Source organism: Myodes glareolus, chromosome 4 (assembly GCF_982192425.1).
Source record: "Myodes glareolus chromosome 4, mMyoGla1.1, whole genome shotgun sequence".
Lineage (NCBI taxonomy): Eukaryota > Metazoa > Chordata > Mammalia > Rodentia > Cricetidae > Myodes > Myodes glareolus.
In genome coordinates, this window is record NC_142029.1 from 82,420,472 (window position 1) to 82,437,728 (window position 17,257).

The 17,257-nt window shown below is 35.8% G+C and overlaps 1 protein-coding gene across 2 annotated transcripts in view; it reads right to left on the bottom strand.

Moving 5' to 3' along the window:
• Positions 1 to 17,257, bottom strand: part of Atm (ATM serine/threonine kinase) — a 105,645-nt gene that overhangs the window by 57,331 nt on the left and 31,057 nt on the right. For both annotated transcript variants that reach the window (XM_087905668.1, XM_087905667.1), the window contains exons 17-29: positions 15,175 to 15,346; positions 14,277 to 14,476; positions 12,488 to 12,570; positions 12,235 to 12,390; positions 10,754 to 10,829; positions 10,496 to 10,626; positions 8,058 to 8,187; positions 6,802 to 6,975; positions 5,574 to 5,743; positions 3,747 to 3,993; positions 2,851 to 2,966; positions 1,510 to 1,636; positions 873 to 1,072 (exon numbers count right to left, since the gene is read on the bottom strand). In XM_087905668.1, coding sequence (XP_087761794.1) covers positions 873 to 1,072; positions 1,510 to 1,636; positions 2,851 to 2,966; positions 3,747 to 3,993; positions 5,574 to 5,743; positions 6,802 to 6,975; positions 8,058 to 8,187; positions 10,496 to 10,626; positions 10,754 to 10,829; positions 12,235 to 12,390; positions 12,488 to 12,570; positions 14,277 to 14,476; positions 15,175 to 15,346 — 1,982 coding nt within the window. The remainder of the gene's footprint in view (positions 1 to 872; positions 1,073 to 1,509; positions 1,637 to 2,850; positions 2,967 to 3,746; positions 3,994 to 5,573; positions 5,744 to 6,801; positions 6,976 to 8,057; positions 8,188 to 10,495; positions 10,627 to 10,753; positions 10,830 to 12,234; positions 12,391 to 12,487; positions 12,571 to 14,276; positions 14,477 to 15,174; positions 15,347 to 17,257) is intronic.

Sequence of the window (17,257 nt, forward strand, 5' to 3'; positions counted from 1 at the left end):
AGAGTTTTTCTTTCACTTCAATTTCAAGACAGAGATAGAGCACATAGGAAAGAAAAATAAATTGTATCCAAACTAACAGAGAAAACTCAAATCATCACTATTTGCAGGTAACAAAGAAACCTACTAAAACTACTAAATGTATTCAGTAAGGTGCAGATTATAAATTCTACACAAAACAATCAGTAGGATTTCTTCACAATGATAATAAATGAAATGGAAAAGGGTGGGGGATCTTTAGAACATCCACAAAAAATTTTAACCTGAACAGAAACAATCTCTACAAAACAAAAACAAGAAATTTATTATATATTAATGAAAGAAGGTAAAAAGGAAAAAAAAATCCTTTAATCATTGAATCATTATTAAAATGCTCACTCTACCTACACAAAGCAAAATGTAATATAATCCCTAAAGATACCAATGACTCCTTAGAAAACTAAAAATAAATAAATAAAATTTCCAAGATTCAAATAGAACACACACAAATCTCAAACAGCCAAAGCAATTTCAAGTGAAAATAACAAAGCAAACGTATTAGACTACTTTTGATGACAAAGACATAGACAAAAATAGAATGAGATTATCATGAAAATGTACATAGAGACCAATGAAACAGCACAGTGTTTCCCAGGATGCAGGAAACAGATAGGTATCCTTGGAGCAAGCTGGCTAGACAGACCAGCCATACTGGTGTGCTTTAGTTCCACTAAGTGACCATGACTCAACAAAGCAGGTGAAAAGGAATTGAGAAAGACGCCTGATGTCAACTTCAACTCTACATGCACTTACGTCCAACATGCACGTGCTTGCATACATGAAAGACCAGTACACCTAAAAATACTGCTAATGCATCAGTCCAATCTAGTATTTACCTTTTATTGATATAGTGAATCAATGTATAAATAACATCTCGAAGAACAAAGGCCCAAGCGCCTCCCAAGCTGCTTTTTATATCTTTCAGTAATAAACTAACAAACAGTTGATATATTTTAAGAATTCTGTGCTTTTTATAGACATTATTTGTCTCAGTTGCTTGTTCACAAATGGCCAGAAGAATTTTCTGATAGGAATCCTGAAAAATAGATATACATATAGAAAAATTTTTTAAAATCAAATATATTCAGCTACAACCAATATAGTTTATACTTTACTAAATGATCATTTAGATATGGGCTTGAAAGCACATGTAAAATATATTAAAATATAATATTCACTTTTTAAAAAGTTGCTATATTAGTTTTTAGAAAGTAAACTATAACTTAATAGATTACTATGAAACAGTAAACATATTCCCTGAGTTAATTAATAAGGCAGGGTCATGAAATCCTGGCCTGACACATTTAGTTAACACTAATTAAAACACTAAAATACAACTTGTAAATCAAGTGTTTTCGTTTTTAAATTAGTCAAGAAAGTTTTCATGTCCCTCTCCCCTGAACATACTTAGATTTTCTAGCTAAAAGAACTTTTCTTATCAATTATTATACTAATAATGTAACACGTACTTACAGGAATTTTAGAAAGAATTTCTAAAATGCTTTTAAACTTGGTTTTATGACAGTTGCTGATGTAGGCAAATGTTGCTTTAATAACATGTGATGGAAAATATGGTGGATTAGGAGCAGGATCCAAATCTCTAAAGAAGAAAAAAAATGTAGGTATTTTAAAAACGAAATTAGAAGAGTGAACTTCTAAAATGGAGCTTTAAATAACTCCCAAGTTACAAAACTAGCTTCCTACTGAAACACTGTATTTTAAAATCACAAACAATAAAACATAGTTCACATATGAATCAGGCACCCTTCCCTGGACTTAATTTCAGATGGATTTGTTTAAAACAACTGGTTTATTTAACCTCTTATGATGTTAATGGCAGCCCCAGAGTCAGGCCTTAGCAAAACTTTCCTTCAGGTCTGATTTACAACTCTATATTAGAGTATTGAAAGACCAACAGCATCTTAAACCAGGTGACACATTAGATAGTGACATTATTTAGAATACAATTATAAGCTCTAACTTCTTTCCCAGCATTACTACTAATTTATATGCTTAGCACAGTAAGCTTTTATAAAAATTGAGTATTTTCAGCTGGGCACAATGGTGCACACTTTTAATCCCAGCACTGGGAGGCAGAGGCAGGTGGATCCCTGAGCTTGAGGCCAGTCTGTTCTACAAAGAGAGTTTTAGGACAGCCATCACTGCACAGCAAAACCTTGTCTAACAAAAACAAAACCCAAACAAAATATTTTGGGGACTGGAGAAATGGCTCAGAAGTTAAGAACACTGACTGCTTTTCCAGAGGACCCAGGTTCAATTCCTACCGTCTGCATGGCAGATCACAGCTACAACTCCAAAGAGGTGTGGGGTGTATGTAGGGGGTGTTCCAAAGCCCCCTTACAGCCTCTAAGGGCACAGCATGCATGTGATGTATAGATATTTATGCAGGTAAAACATCCATATGCAAAAGAATAGTATCTTTAAATCTTTTTTTTAAAATTGAGAATTTTCAAGTAGCTTACAATCAAGCCAAAAAAAGTCACTCTTATATTCATATACAACCAACTGATTTCACATCTGAGTTAAACTGGACAGCTAAAGAGCACCACAAAGAAAGGAGGCAGAGAAAGGCAAGACATGGCTAAGAGAATCAGTAGTAAAACACATCAAGAAAAAGTCACAAAAGGAATTATGTAACTCAATGCTTAAATACCAAGGGAAGAGTAAAAAGACTGGGTTCCCCCAAAAGGCAGCTAGAAAAAGCAAGTACAGCAGGAAGGCTGCAGTGAAGGAGATGGGTGATTGAGGTGACTCTTATACTACATATATTAGCTTTCTGTGGAACAGACTTACCCTGAAAAGTCAGCGGGGTCAGTGCTTTGACTGGCATCAGAATCAGCTGTTTCATGGAATGTCATAAGCAACTCCACCACAATCTCTGGTAAATTACTAATGAATACTTGATCAATCTGTAAGGATACAAAATTAAAATATATTAAACATTTTCGTATCTGTGCTTTTTACAACAGCACAAAGGGTCTGTATTAGTTCCTTACTTCATAACTATAAAAAAAAGATAACCAAGCCCAAGTTCTGCAAAGAAAATCTCTACATTTTCTGCTACACAGCCAATCCACAGACCAAGATGAGCAAAGGAAAATCATAACAAACCAACCCTCCTTACTTCAACCCTTGCATCTTACAGAATCATTTTTAACAGAATTTGGATTTCACATTAAATTTCTCAAAGGGGAAATTCTCCAGCTAGCCAAGTTCCATGATTTACACTGTTCCTCGATTTGCATTTTATTTTTTATTCATCTGTTAACTCTTAAATAATCTTAACTGTTAAGAAACCTTTGTGATTGGCACTAAGCCCCTGAGATGCCCTGTAATCGTCTTCCCTATCTGGTGACAGTATCACTTTTCATCAACAGCTACTAAAATAATGACTGTGCAAAAAGTAAATTTCTCACCAATCTGCTTCTGCTACAGGCAGGCTCACGAAGGGCAGAAATTCTCTAGGAATGCCAGCAAGCATCCAAGATGATCCCTGGCTCTGGGGTTACATGTGTGAGCTGCCAGCCAAGGCAAGCTGTTACATGGACGTAGGGCTATGAACTCAGGTAGCCATATTTGCATAGCAAACACATTACCAAGTCATCACCCCAAGTTCGATAACCTTAGACTTTAAAGCTTACATCTTTTATCAGTAAAGGGATAACAGTAGATAAAAAGTGAAGCCATACCTGTTTTCCTAGTAAGTCTTCACCTTTAAGTATATCATAGACCTTGGTAGCAGTCTCTCTCTTCTGTATTATGCTGCTGTCTCCTGTGCCCTCATAGGCAAAGTAAGGAAGAATGTGTACAAGAATCTTTGGAAAGCAGTCTATCAACAGACTTTTCCAGCACTTTTGAATCTGATTAGCAATGGACTTCACCTCATCAAACTGACTTCTAATCACCAAATGTGGAATCAAAACCTTGTAACAAGATCTGAAAATGTGTAAGTTTAAAATTTAGGTTACAAATGTTTTCAAAGTAAAATTTTACATTAAAATAAAAAAATATGCTGGGCAGTGATGTCGCATGCCTTTAATCCCAGCACGCAGGAGGCAGAGATAGGCGGATCTCTGTGAGTTCAAGGCTAGCCTAGTCTACAGATTGAGTTCCAGAACAGGCTCCAAACCTACACAGAGAAATCCTGTCTCAAAAAACCAATAATAAATAAATAAACAAACTTACTTTTATATTTTAAATTATTTATTTATTTAAAATTTTACATCTGCAGGTGTTCTGCCTGCATGTATATCTATGTACAATTAGCATGACTGGTGCCTATGGAGGTTAGAAAAGGGCATTGGATCCCTTGGAACAAAAAGGGCAATGGATCCCTTGGAAAAGAAGTTACAGAAAATTGTGAGCTACCATTTGGGTGCTGGCAATTGAACCTGGGTCCTCTAGAAGAGAAGTCAGTGCTCTTAACTGCTGAGCCATTGCTCCAGCCCCTAGATCATTAAATACTTTTATTCCCATCTTATAAATGGAGAAATTAAAGATAAGAAAAATATAAATAATAACACACACAAAAATAGTACAACTTCTATTCTCCCTCCCTTTTACTGAGACGATAGCACTCCGTAGCCCAGGCTAGCCTGGACTACACTTATACACACCATGTTGACCTGTAAATTGGGGCAATCCTCCTGCCTCTACCTCTCAAGTTCAGGAACTATAGACACGTGGTATGCACCACTATACCCAGCTAAGGAACTTTTATTTTTTACCCATAATCAACTATCAACCAAAACTTAATGTAAGACCAATGGTAAAACAATTTATAAATTCAAAGAACAAATATAAAAGTTATCGTAAAATATAACGGATGATAAAAACCATCAAATGTACATCTATCAAAAACCACTTTTTTAAAAAAAAATACAGGATCCTCTGTAGTACAGGCTGGCTTTGAACTCCTTATGTAGCTGTAAATGACCTTGAACTACTGAGCTTCCTTCATCTATCTACCTTCTGAGTGTTCGGGTTATAAGTATGTGCCACTATGCCTGTTTTATGTAGTCAGTGTTGAATCTAGGACTTTGAGCATGCTAGGCAAGCACTATACCAACTGAGCTACATCTCAGCATTTTTTGATAAGCTTTGAAAATTCATAGAAATAATGGTTAAATAATTCACTATCAAGCAATAGGAAAGAAAAGGAAGTAATTACCCCATTAGTAATTTACCTTAGATTATTGTCAAAAGTAAATCGAGATACATAAGATATTATGTACAATTCAAGATAAATATCATGTAAATATATCTTATGTGTATAAATCGAGATACATAAGATATTACTACAGCTTACTCAAAGGCACACAACTGACTACCAATATTGTTACCAACAAATCCTAAATTTTTGAACTAAAAGCATACATACATCCTTTGATACAGTCTCACTATGTCTTTTTTTTTTTTTTAATAAAAAACCAGGCAACTTCCTACCTGTGGATATGGATATGAGAGGTGGGAGGAGTGCTGTCAAACACTACTGCAAACAATATATATAAACCTACCTATAGAAATCCTCAATACTTGTGTAATTTAATAAAATAAAAGGAAAGGAAGATAAGTTGTATTCAGTATCTTGAAGGTTTAGCCATTCCAAAACCAGATAATCTAGATGAGAAGTCATAAAGTCTTCTAAACTTCTACACCCAAAAGATTCGGAGACTTTCTCTAAAACCTGCACAAAAGGAAAATGTAACATTTAAGGAAATGAAACAATAATCATTTCAGTTGGTAGTATTTAAACTGTATTTGTAGCAGTCACTTAATATTTTTCTACCTTGACTTCTTTATCAATGACACAGGGGTAGTAATAAATGAGAAAATGGAAAATGTTATTTACTATACATTTGCTGGAGCAGTGTCCAGAGCACATAGAAAACCCATAATAAACAGTAAATAAATAATAGCATAATTTTATATAGCTGACTATATCTCAAAGAAAAGTCTAAGGAAAAATTAAATATTTTCATCCTTACATTCAAATTTCTAAAAATCCAAAAACCATGCCACTCATTGTAATAACACTAAGTAAAATGTTAATTCATTTAAGACCAGTTCCCTAGAGAATGACCTACAACAAAGCTCCATGGAACCCATGCTGGTACAAAGCTAACTGCCTATCAGCCATAGTCACCACATTAAGCCTGCAACAAGAACTTATAGAGGGTCCCAAATAATGAGCTTGGAGTGGAAGAACAGGGAGAGCTACTACAGTCTACAAAAGGGATGTTATGCTTGCAGTGACTGAGCCCAGGCCTCTTTTCAAAATCTAATCTAAAAGCCACATTGTCCTCAACTTGGTTTTCTGGCTTTATTAAATTCCAGTGTATTGTTCCACAATCTGAGGCATAAGCAAGCAAGTATCTCCAAGTGTTTCTATCAATAAGCAGTATTCTAAAGGATCTGGTCTGTGTGGACACAACCACTAACTTTTGCTAGTTCTCAATGAGTGTTTTATGAAACTAAGAAGAAATAATGAAAACAAATATACTGCTTAAAGAATTATTAAGTTTGGCTGGGGTAAAGACAATAGTTCAGAGGTAGAGTGCTTACTTACTAAGTACAAGGCTCTGGGTCCAAGTGGAAAAAAAAAAACCAAAAAAACGCACCCTCTCCCCCACACATGTATGTGCACACACAATCAAACTTGTTTCTAATATTCCCAGTCTAAAACAGAAATTGTTTCTAAGCATCAAGTGCCAAATAAAAACAATGTGAAAATATTTATCATACCTTTTTCACAAGATGAGGTTCTAATCGATTTTCCTTCACAGATTTGCATAAAGCAAACAGAGCCTGTTTTTCACACACAGGGCTACAGTGCAAGACCACAGCTATCACCATCAGTAAAACAGATTTTCTATTGTGAATCTCATCCAGAAGATCAGGATTCTGAGTATCACATGACTTCAAAAAAATTATAAGAATAATGACATAAATAATGAAATTGATAAATCAAGCAAGCAAGCTCAAGTATTCTCTAATCTCTAAGTAACCTGCACACTTTTAAATCTTATAGTAATGAGCTAAAAGGAAAGACTTGAGAAATAGGCTTTTCTATAGTTAAGAAAAGCTGCCATTTCCTAAGATCTAAGGGAAATGATTACTCAAAAAAAAAAAAAAAAACCAAAAAACAAAAAAACCCATTTTCACATGGTATTAAGTTGTCTAAAGAACAAACAGCAAAAGGAAAATGAGAAGTTTTAAGAGTTCTTCCACTAGACTCTTAGGTGCTACTCCTAAGACTTTTTATGTTTTCTTTTTTAAAAATCACTGCCATCTGTCTATATGAGTAAAGGAAAGCTTTGCAGACAGAACAACATGCTTTCAGCTTAGCTATCAATTACTTTTTTAAAACCCCCAAAAGGCACCCATCTTCAGTTTTTAAATTTATTTTTAATTTTCATGTGTGTGGGTGTTTTGCCCACATGGATGTCTAAGTACAGTGCCTACAGAGATCAGAAAAGGGTGGTAGATACCCTGCAACTGGAGTTACAGATGCCATGTGGGTGCTGGGAATCAAACTCAGGTCCTCTGAGAACAGCCAATGTTTTTATCTCTCCAGCCCCTATCTGCATTTTCTGACTAGCTGTACTCACTCTGCAATCCAGGGAGCTCTCAAATTTAATTCAGTCATTGACCAGTAAGATCATAGGCACACGTCATCATACACAGCATTTTCTGGTGTGTTTTGGATTTTTCTTTATGGCTTTAAACATTTCTTAAACTAAAAAAGCCCTTTTTATCTCTCTTTTATATAGAAATCCCCATTAAAGCTGGATTTTCCTCACAATAAAGATTAGTAGAAGCAAAAAATTGTTATTTGACTTCTTCTGACCTATAAATTTCATTCGGGAAAACTTTATCCAGTCCATACACTTGACTTAGACCAGTTTTATAGTGTTAACTACTAAACACAAACTCTCATCCAAAATGTGCTAAAGAAATATAACTCTGACAGACGTGAGTGCAGAGCACAGACAACTTACTGCAGTCACCACTTCTCTGATTCCTGCCTCTGCTTTCAGGTAGACATTTTTAAAAGCTGTTTGCTGAAACTTCAAAAGCAGTGCTTTCGACCAACCAGAGGAATCTCCATGTCTCATATCCTGGAATAATCTTTAAAAATAAACAAAATTTATTTCAAACCCTACATATCAAAGCATATTCTAGAACATAAATAAATCACTCCATGAGTCAAATAAATGAGCTCTTTGTTTGAAAGACTGCTACATCCACAGCTGTCGCGCCAGTGTAGCAGAAATGCTGACTGGACAGGCAGGTGTTGCCGGAGGATTGGGATCTGTGCTTCTCGGAGCTGTGTTCCAGGCGGTTCCTTGGCAATCAGTTGTGGTGTAATGCCACCTGAGTTGCCATTTGTATTGACTCGACCCGGCTATCCTTGGCGCCATATGTCTGTCTTTTCCCTTGTCTGTGTGTTCTTTGTGATCCTTGCATATTGCTAACAGATCAGACTATTCCAGGCAGTTGTGGATACAAACAAGACTGCTGAGGACATTTTTGAGTTCTGCCCCACTATTCATTAAAGCCTATAAGGAAATAGCCAGTTCTGGAAATTGGGAGGTCATCGTTAAAATAATTCCTTAATGATGTGGAGCAAAAGGAGTTGCTCTTATCAGGAGAAACCTTAGAAGCCTTCTGTAGGAAAACAGCTGCAGCAACACTAAATATTTGCCTGAGAAATACGTGCAGTTTAACAGGAGGCCTATGCAGCCTTCCTTATGGCCAGAATAAACCTAGGCTAATTACAACATCTGACCCTGAGAGTCGGGGAGGGAAGAAAGTTGAGATTTATGGTATGAGACCAGTTTCAGACAAGTTTGAGATCATGTCTTTAAAATTTCCTAGCAGAAAGTTTTCCCAGGAAGATAGTGGCCTTCTCCTCTCACACCCCAAGATATTCTGAGCACAAGGTCACTTAGTCCAGCCAGCCACCTGGTACAGACTGGGCGAAAGTCCTTGTGCCCAAGACAAAGCATTTTCAAAGATTCTTTTTGTAAACTGTTTTATGCTTTTTTTTTATGATCTGATGATGTATGCCTTTGCCAAGTTCTTTGTTTGTAAAAATATAAAAGCCTCGCACTGAAAAAGTAAAATCGCAGCAGCACTTTCTCAATCACATTGAGTATGACTGTCTGTCATTCCTCGCCGTTTCTGAATTCTCCTGAGCCTTTTGCCCTGATTCTCCCATGGTCTGAGGGGCTCACCTGAGCCGGTCCATAGCAAAAGACTACCTCAGCAGTTCAGACCATCTGCTATATGCTAAGGTCCTTAATCGATAAGGCAATTTTTCTAGAGAGAAAAGATTTCAAAGTTCTTTAACTACTGGTCACATTTGAACATTAAAACTAAGCTGTCAGAAAGATTCACTGTCCTCTTATCAAACATGAATCGTAAGAATCTAAAAACTTATTTATCAATCTTTTCTAATGTTTAATCACCCCCAAAATGAGTAGCCTAATACTTTGATATTCAGTTAACATTTTATTTCATGTAGAGGTTATCAATGTCTCTTACATAATAACCACATATTTTAAGGCAACTGTAATGAATTTTGGTCTTGATATTTCTTAGAAATTTGTTATTTCTGATTCCTTTATTTTGCTAGCCTCTCTTCAAACAGCCCAACATTAAATATCTAACAAATCAAAGACAAAAAAAAAAAAAGAAAACATCAAATCTACTTATCTTTCTTGAACTTTTTGAAAACTTGGATTTTCTCCCCCCGTGATACTACTTCACTGAGTTGTTGCACTCAATTTATGATCCTCTATGGCCTGATTATTTAAACTCCAGTTCAGTAAGTTGAACTCCCACACACATCCATGAGCAATCTTGACAATGCACTATTTTCTTACTAAAATAAATGAGGAATGAGGAGCAATACCTAGCTCATGGAAACATCACGGTCACAGATTCAAATTTTGGACACAATTGTTCTAATATCACAGAGCATTAGTTCTCAACCTTCCTAATGCTACAACCCTTTAATACACTTCCTCAAGTTGTGGTGACCCCCAACCATAAAATATTATTTTAGACTAAAAACAAAAATCATATCAGCATCATACAAAATGAAGAGACTACCACTTTACTGACTCACATAAAGCCATGGTAATAGCCAAATATGCTATACCTCCTGTGTGCCAGCAGACACTTCTCATTCAAACCAATGGCTCTTAAGTTCCATAGCACCAAGCCTGCTACCTCTCTAAGCCAGTTTTCAATTATAAACTGGAGACAATAATGTTATATAAGTGACAGAACTGTCAGATTAAAGAAAAAACACAATTCCCAGGCACGTGCATGTACTGATTAAGTGGACGTTGCTGTTAACATTGCAGCTAGTGAAGGTGTTGCTGCTATCAGCAGCTTACAGGAGCTTTGTGAAAACCTAACTCATTACCTATTGATTGACCCTGCAGCCAACATCCGAACTTGGTGATGATCATCAGCAAGAAACTGTGGAAATACTTCATTTACAGGAAAGTCTTGTCCCCTTACATCAAGGATTGCCCATTTGGAATATGGATCAACCTACAGTAAAATAGTAATTAAAGTTAAATACAAAATATTAAGAGAAAAATCACTCATTAGCATACAGAAATATAGGTGGCTTCGATCATTCCAATGAAGAACTTTCTAGTAACATGGAGTAACTCACCTCAAGGAGAGCTTGAAGACACTTTACTAATGCCATTCTTACAGAAAATATACATTTCTTCTCCTTTGTTAGATGCCTGAAGTCAGGTAAGATTTTCAATGGAATAATTATTCAAACAAAAGCAAAAACAGAAAAAAAAATCAATAAATATTAACAATATCACAAATAATTTCAAAAAAATTCTGTTTTAAATTAATTGTCAAGGCCAGTCTGGTCTACAAATCTAGTTCCAGGCTAGCTAGGACTGTTACACAAAGAAACACTGCCTCGAAAATACAAAAATGAAAAAAAAAAAAAGAAAAAACAACCCACAAAAGCCGCAAATAAATAATTCTCATTGTAAAAAACATGCCAGCATGCCAGTATATTTATCTTCCCTAAAATTCAAGCTAAATAAAAAGAAATTCATTCTAATGTACATCTGTTTTGTATCTTGGAACTGACATACTTCAGGAAGCCATACTATAGCAAACTGAATATGAACAGAATATCCTTTAAGTTTTCATCATTATAACATAGATTAAGAAATCTATGCTCTATATTGACTTAGAAAAGTCCTTACTATTCTAACAGAATGAGGCATCTAAGTTGTATGTATGTGATCTAAAAGTAACAAATATGTTACTGCTGGACCAGCAAGATGACTCAGTGGGTAAAAGCACCTGCTGGACCTGAGTTTGATCCCTGGGACCCACACAGTAAAAGGAGAAAAACTGACTCCTACAAGTCGTTCTCTAACCTGAGCATGTGCACCTTGGCTGTGCTCAGACTTCCCCACACATAGAAATAAAATGTTAAAAAGATGTTTACAACTGTTACTGTGAGACTATGAATGAAATAAGCAGTGACAAAGCCAATGGGTTCCTTTGGATCACCAACAATTCAAATGGTTTAGAATTGCTGCACTTTTTATGCACCATCCATGTCAGGTTATGTGTGATTCAAAATTTACAGAGCCATATGCTAAACACTTTAGAAAACAAAACTTTATAAAAACCAGTATAGCTTTTCAGTTAAGGACTGGAAGCCAGAGCTGGGCAAAGGGCTCTATAGCTGAAGTACGTGCCATGTAAGTGTGAACACCAGAGTCTGGATCTCCAGAGCTCATGGAAAGTAAGATGCAGCAGCATCCATATGTAATCTCAGCATGCATCAGCAAGATGAGAAACAGCAAAGGAGGAATCTGTGGGTCTGGTAACCTGGTATGGGCAGCAGCGAACATAGTACCTACTTTAAACAGGTAGAAAGTGAGGACTGACACCCGAGGTTGTTCTTTGACTGTCATAGGAGTACAGTGACACACGTGTACCCACACCCGTGCAAGCGAACATTCACTGACGTGCACATTAAAGAAATAAAGACAGATTATGTTATACTATTGTTAAATATGCAGAAAGTTACACGAGATACTCAGGAAAAAAATCACTAAAGTTCAGAGTTTACATCTGTATCCCGAGGTGAAGAAAGAGACTTCTGCTTACCAAAACGCCCCAATCACTGTCAGGAACTGTCCCCGAGCATTCCTTGTGCCCTCAGTGTCCACACTGCCTTGACTTAGGTTTGTCACTATATGATGGACATGGCTTAGAATCGTTCGACACACATCTTGGTCACGACGATGCAGAGAACATGCAAAGCTGTGGTAGAAAAGGTTTTCGTTATAAGCTTACAAGAACATGTCAGTTAGCTTATAATTTAAAGTGAGCATAACGTAACATGACTTTCATTTCTTACGATAATGGTTTTAGAAGTTCAACAACATCTTCCATTGGCAACGAATGTTCTCTTCCAGGAAGATCCTTCAGAAGCACTAAGTACTAAAGTAGTTAAAAAAAAAAAGAAAAAAGACAGCTTTACCCATAGATCACTCACCTTTAAGCACATATAAACATCCACAGAGCATTTCTAAACACAGCACATAATAAAATATCTTTAAAATCAAAGACTTAATTCAAAATTTAGCACCACAGTTTTAACTTAAATGATTAAGAATCCTGACCGTCTGCTATGGAGAACCCACACTCTCGCCTGTAAAATGGGAATATATCAATTATTTGGTCAGGGAACAAAGGAAACAATAACTTCTATTGCTGGAATTCAATAAATGATCATCACTGTCACCACTGCAGTTAAATGATAAAGAATCTGAAACTACTATGTCTCTATACTCTCAGAATAATGCTAAATTCAATGGTGAAAAACTACTGAATGCTGGGAAGCAAAGAAAATCCTGAGAAGTAAAATATCCTAACCTACCTACTTAACCCTGGCAACTTTGTAACTATGTGTTACTATACACACACACACACACACACAAACACTCTCACACACACGAAGCTGTTAAAAGTAACGTTTATAATGGTAGTTAAAAATAAGCAATTAATTTCTCAAAGATGCTAAGTAGCTTTCTAGTTACAACAAAAATTCTAAGAGATATTTCTTAAATATTAATAAAGAATTTGTTAAAACACTCTTTACTACCTAATTTGGGAGTCATATGTAATGTTATTGAGAATGTGGAATGATTTTAAATATCAAAGCTTCAAGACAAGCATATAACCCTTCCCACAAGTCAGGGGTAAAACTTTACTAGAGTATTTGTGAGGAATGAAACCAAGGGTCCCAACAAGATACAATGAAACGCATTTCAATCAGTGAATGCCTGGGCAGTCTAATCCCAAGACAAGAGATTCCATGACACAGTTAGGAATGCACCAGGTATGTCTACTAGTTACCAAACCAAGTCTATAATCTATCCAGAAGATACTCAATGGCTCAAGAGCTATTACCAACTGCTTACCGGCAATAAAGTAAGGGCATATTCCACATGATAAGAAATTAGTTCCATAGATGGTTACTGAGTAAATAAATTCATTACTTATTTGTGAAAAGGTAGAGTTTTCATTTTGTCTTATAAAGACAAACAAAGGAACTACAAATTTGAGGGGGATTAAGCCACAAAGTCATGAATTAAATTGAAGGCATATATTAGTAGCATTAGCTTGAAAGCAACACTCAGACCTCAAATTCCATGTTATGAATTATTTTTACAATCAAGACTTGTTTTACTGACTTCTGATTACACTCATAATCTCAGCACTTGGAGGAAAGACTGTTAGCACAGGACAGCCTGGGCGAAAACCTGTCTTAAAGATGTTTCCTGTTCCAGTGTATAACAATACATAATAATTATAGGGAATAATATTCAAAATATATCCAAGTTTCAATGTTTCAGCCTCAACTTCAATTATTTTCATTGTATGCTAAAAGAGAAAAATGAGAAAACCAGGCATAACATGTACCTGTTACCCCACTTATTCAGTAAGACTGCTTCAGCCCAATTTGGGAAACACATATACACACACACATGCAAAATATATTTTATAACTAGTCTCAGATTTATCTTTCAAAAAAAAACCAAGTCTTCAAAGTTACTGTACCACTCTTACAAATCCAACTATTACATTTTTTGGCAACACCATAAAAAAAAAAAAAACCAAAAAGCTTCTTCCACTTGACTCACCATATGTAGGTGGATGGATTTAGTAAGGTCTAGTGTGCTAGAATCAAGTAGCATTAACAACTTTCTTTTAATATCGGTTGCTCTAAAAGACACTGTATTGCTCTGAGATGCGGTTACACACAAGCACAAGAACCTGAGCATGTCTAAAAGAAGATGATCTTGTTTTGACAGATAGTCAGCAGCTAAAAGACTCATGGCACCTAAAAACAAAAGGCACTCATTAACACAGACAGGGCACAGTAGACTGATACTGATATGACCTAAAACATTCTCCTGCTTTCACAGTCAAAATAATATATCATGTAGCTTTTGTTTAAACTATTTTAAATTTTTCTATGAACAATAAAGTAAGTAAGAAACTAAAAAATTTGATTTTTAAAATGAGAGTGATTTAAAATGTACAGTACGGAGGGCCAGTGAAGTAGACCCAGCAAGAAAAAGTGTTTACATGTAGCCAACAAAACTGAGTTTAAAACCCAGAACAAAGCCCACAGTGGAAGGAGAGAACTGACATCTGGAACACTGTCCTTCAACCTCCATGTGTGCCCACATTAACACATGTGAACACAGAAAATAATATAAACAATAATATATATTTTAAGTGCTCAGGGATAGTGGCACATACTTTTAATCTTAGCACTTGGGAGGCAGACGCAGGTGGATTTTTTTGAGTTTGTAGACCAGCCTGGTCTATATATTGAGTTCCAGGACAGGACTACATAGCAAAACTCTTTTCTCCAGAAAAAAAAATTAAATGTATAGAAAATAACAATCCAAGTAGACTATACCTAAGGGGAATGAAACTATCATTAAAGTTCTTTTCAGTGAGGTCCTTCTTTACAGTGACAAATTCATATAAAGTGGTAAAAGAAATCCCAAGCAGTAAACACTTATTTACCAACAGTACTCTGGATCTCTCCAGAATCATTTGCATCGCTCACAGTACTAGCAGGGTAACCACTAAACAGACTTGAGGATGATGGACCCTGTGCCTCCATCAGATTTTCATTAGCAGCATCTTTCACAGAATTTACTTCTCCATAGTCATACGACTTTTTCATACAGGATGCCTTTAGAAAGAAGAAACAAAGATGCTGTTTTCAGCTTATTTCAGAAACACTCTAATCCATCATATTGTAGGAAGTGAATATATAAACTGGAATCTGTTTAGATAACATGGTAATAACAAGATTTTAAAAATAAATTCTTATATAAAAAATTATCAGGGCTGGAGAGATGGCTCAGTGGTTAAGAGCATTGCCTGCTCTTCCAAAGGTCCCGAGTTCAATTCCCAGCAACCACATGGTGGCTCACAACCATCTGTAATGAGGTCTGGTGCCCTCTTCTGGCCTTCAGGCATACACACAGAAAGAATATTGTATACACAATAAATAAATAAATAAATATTTAAAAAAAAAAAAATTATCATGGGCCATCAAGAAGGCTCATGGGATAAAGGCACTTGCTGTCATGCCTGATGACCTTAGTTCAGTCCCTGGGATCTACATGTTAAGAGGGAATAGACTCCCAGAAATGTTTCTCTGACTTTCACACATGCCCTGTGACACACGTGCCCACACACAGGCATAAAATAAATAAATGTAATACAAGAGTCTAGCAGTCATTCCATACTGTATTTAAACATTCGAACACCACTCCAAGCCCTTACAAACAAAAGCTATACTTGGCAACATTTAATAAAACTTTTAAACTTTAACATTAAAATTTTGGTGAAAGCACAGAATAAGTATCAATTATTAGGACTATTTTGTTGTACAACAATAATATCCATCAAAATTAAAACTAAAGGGCATGGAGGCATGTGCCTGTAGTCCCACCTCTTTGGATACCTGTAGCAAAAAAATCATTTGAGCCTAGAGTTCTAGGTGAGCCTGGGCAACACAATTAAGATCTTATCATAACTAACACACACACGTACACTCCCTAAAATTCTCACATTACTTTGAACAATACAGTCCCTTTCTTGCATCCTTTCAAGTGCACAAATACAATAAGACAAAACAGAAACACAGAAGTCTCTGTGGCAGAACTTTTGGTTAGAAGGGGGAAATGACTTGAAAGGTTAGCAGGTGAGTATGGAAGGCATAAGGATTGGTCCCTTAGCAGATTGCTAACAAGGCTTAGGTAGGATGACTGTCAAAAACTTAAGACCAAACTGGGGTATGTGATCAGTAACAGGCTAGTATCCTAGCAAGATACACTCTAAAACAGATAGATAAAAGGAAACAAAAATGTAAAAGCAGGTGGATTTTTTAAAAATGTATTATTCCCATAGTGATACACACACACTATTCCTAAGTTAAGGAATACCATAACTGCCGCATAAAGCACAGCAGTATGTACCTCACAGTTAAGTACAGCAACAAGAAAAACAATTTATCATTAAATACAAATAATAAAGTTACAGATATTTTTTCACTCAGTAAGCAATTAAAGTTTCTTTAGGCACTGTCAGTGAACATGTATAACAAAGTCCAATGTGATAGAAATGAAGTATAAACACCATAGTAAAAACAAGCTCCCTAGAAGACAAGGTGTTTTCCTCCACTTTGGGAATTTTTTGTTTCTTAATGAATTGGCTAGGCATGGTACACACCTTTAATCCTCTGGGAGTTCAAGGCCAACCTGGTCTAAACAGCAAGTTCTAGGCTAGCCAAGATCTTGTACAATAAATTGAATCATCAGTCAATGATTAAGTAGGAAACTAATAGGCAGCTAAACTACTCTGCTTGATATCTTACTGATATTAAGAAGAAATCAAATACATGTCCTCTTAATGCAATAAGTTTATTAAAGGCTACATTTATTTTTTTAAAAAGTCCAAGATGCTATATACCAGGAGATACTATCTATTTATTAGCTACTATAACAAAAATTTGCAATTTAGGGCCAGCAAAATGGGTCAGTGGAAGAGGCTTTTGCATGCAAGTCTGTCATTGAATCACAGAAAGCAACAGACA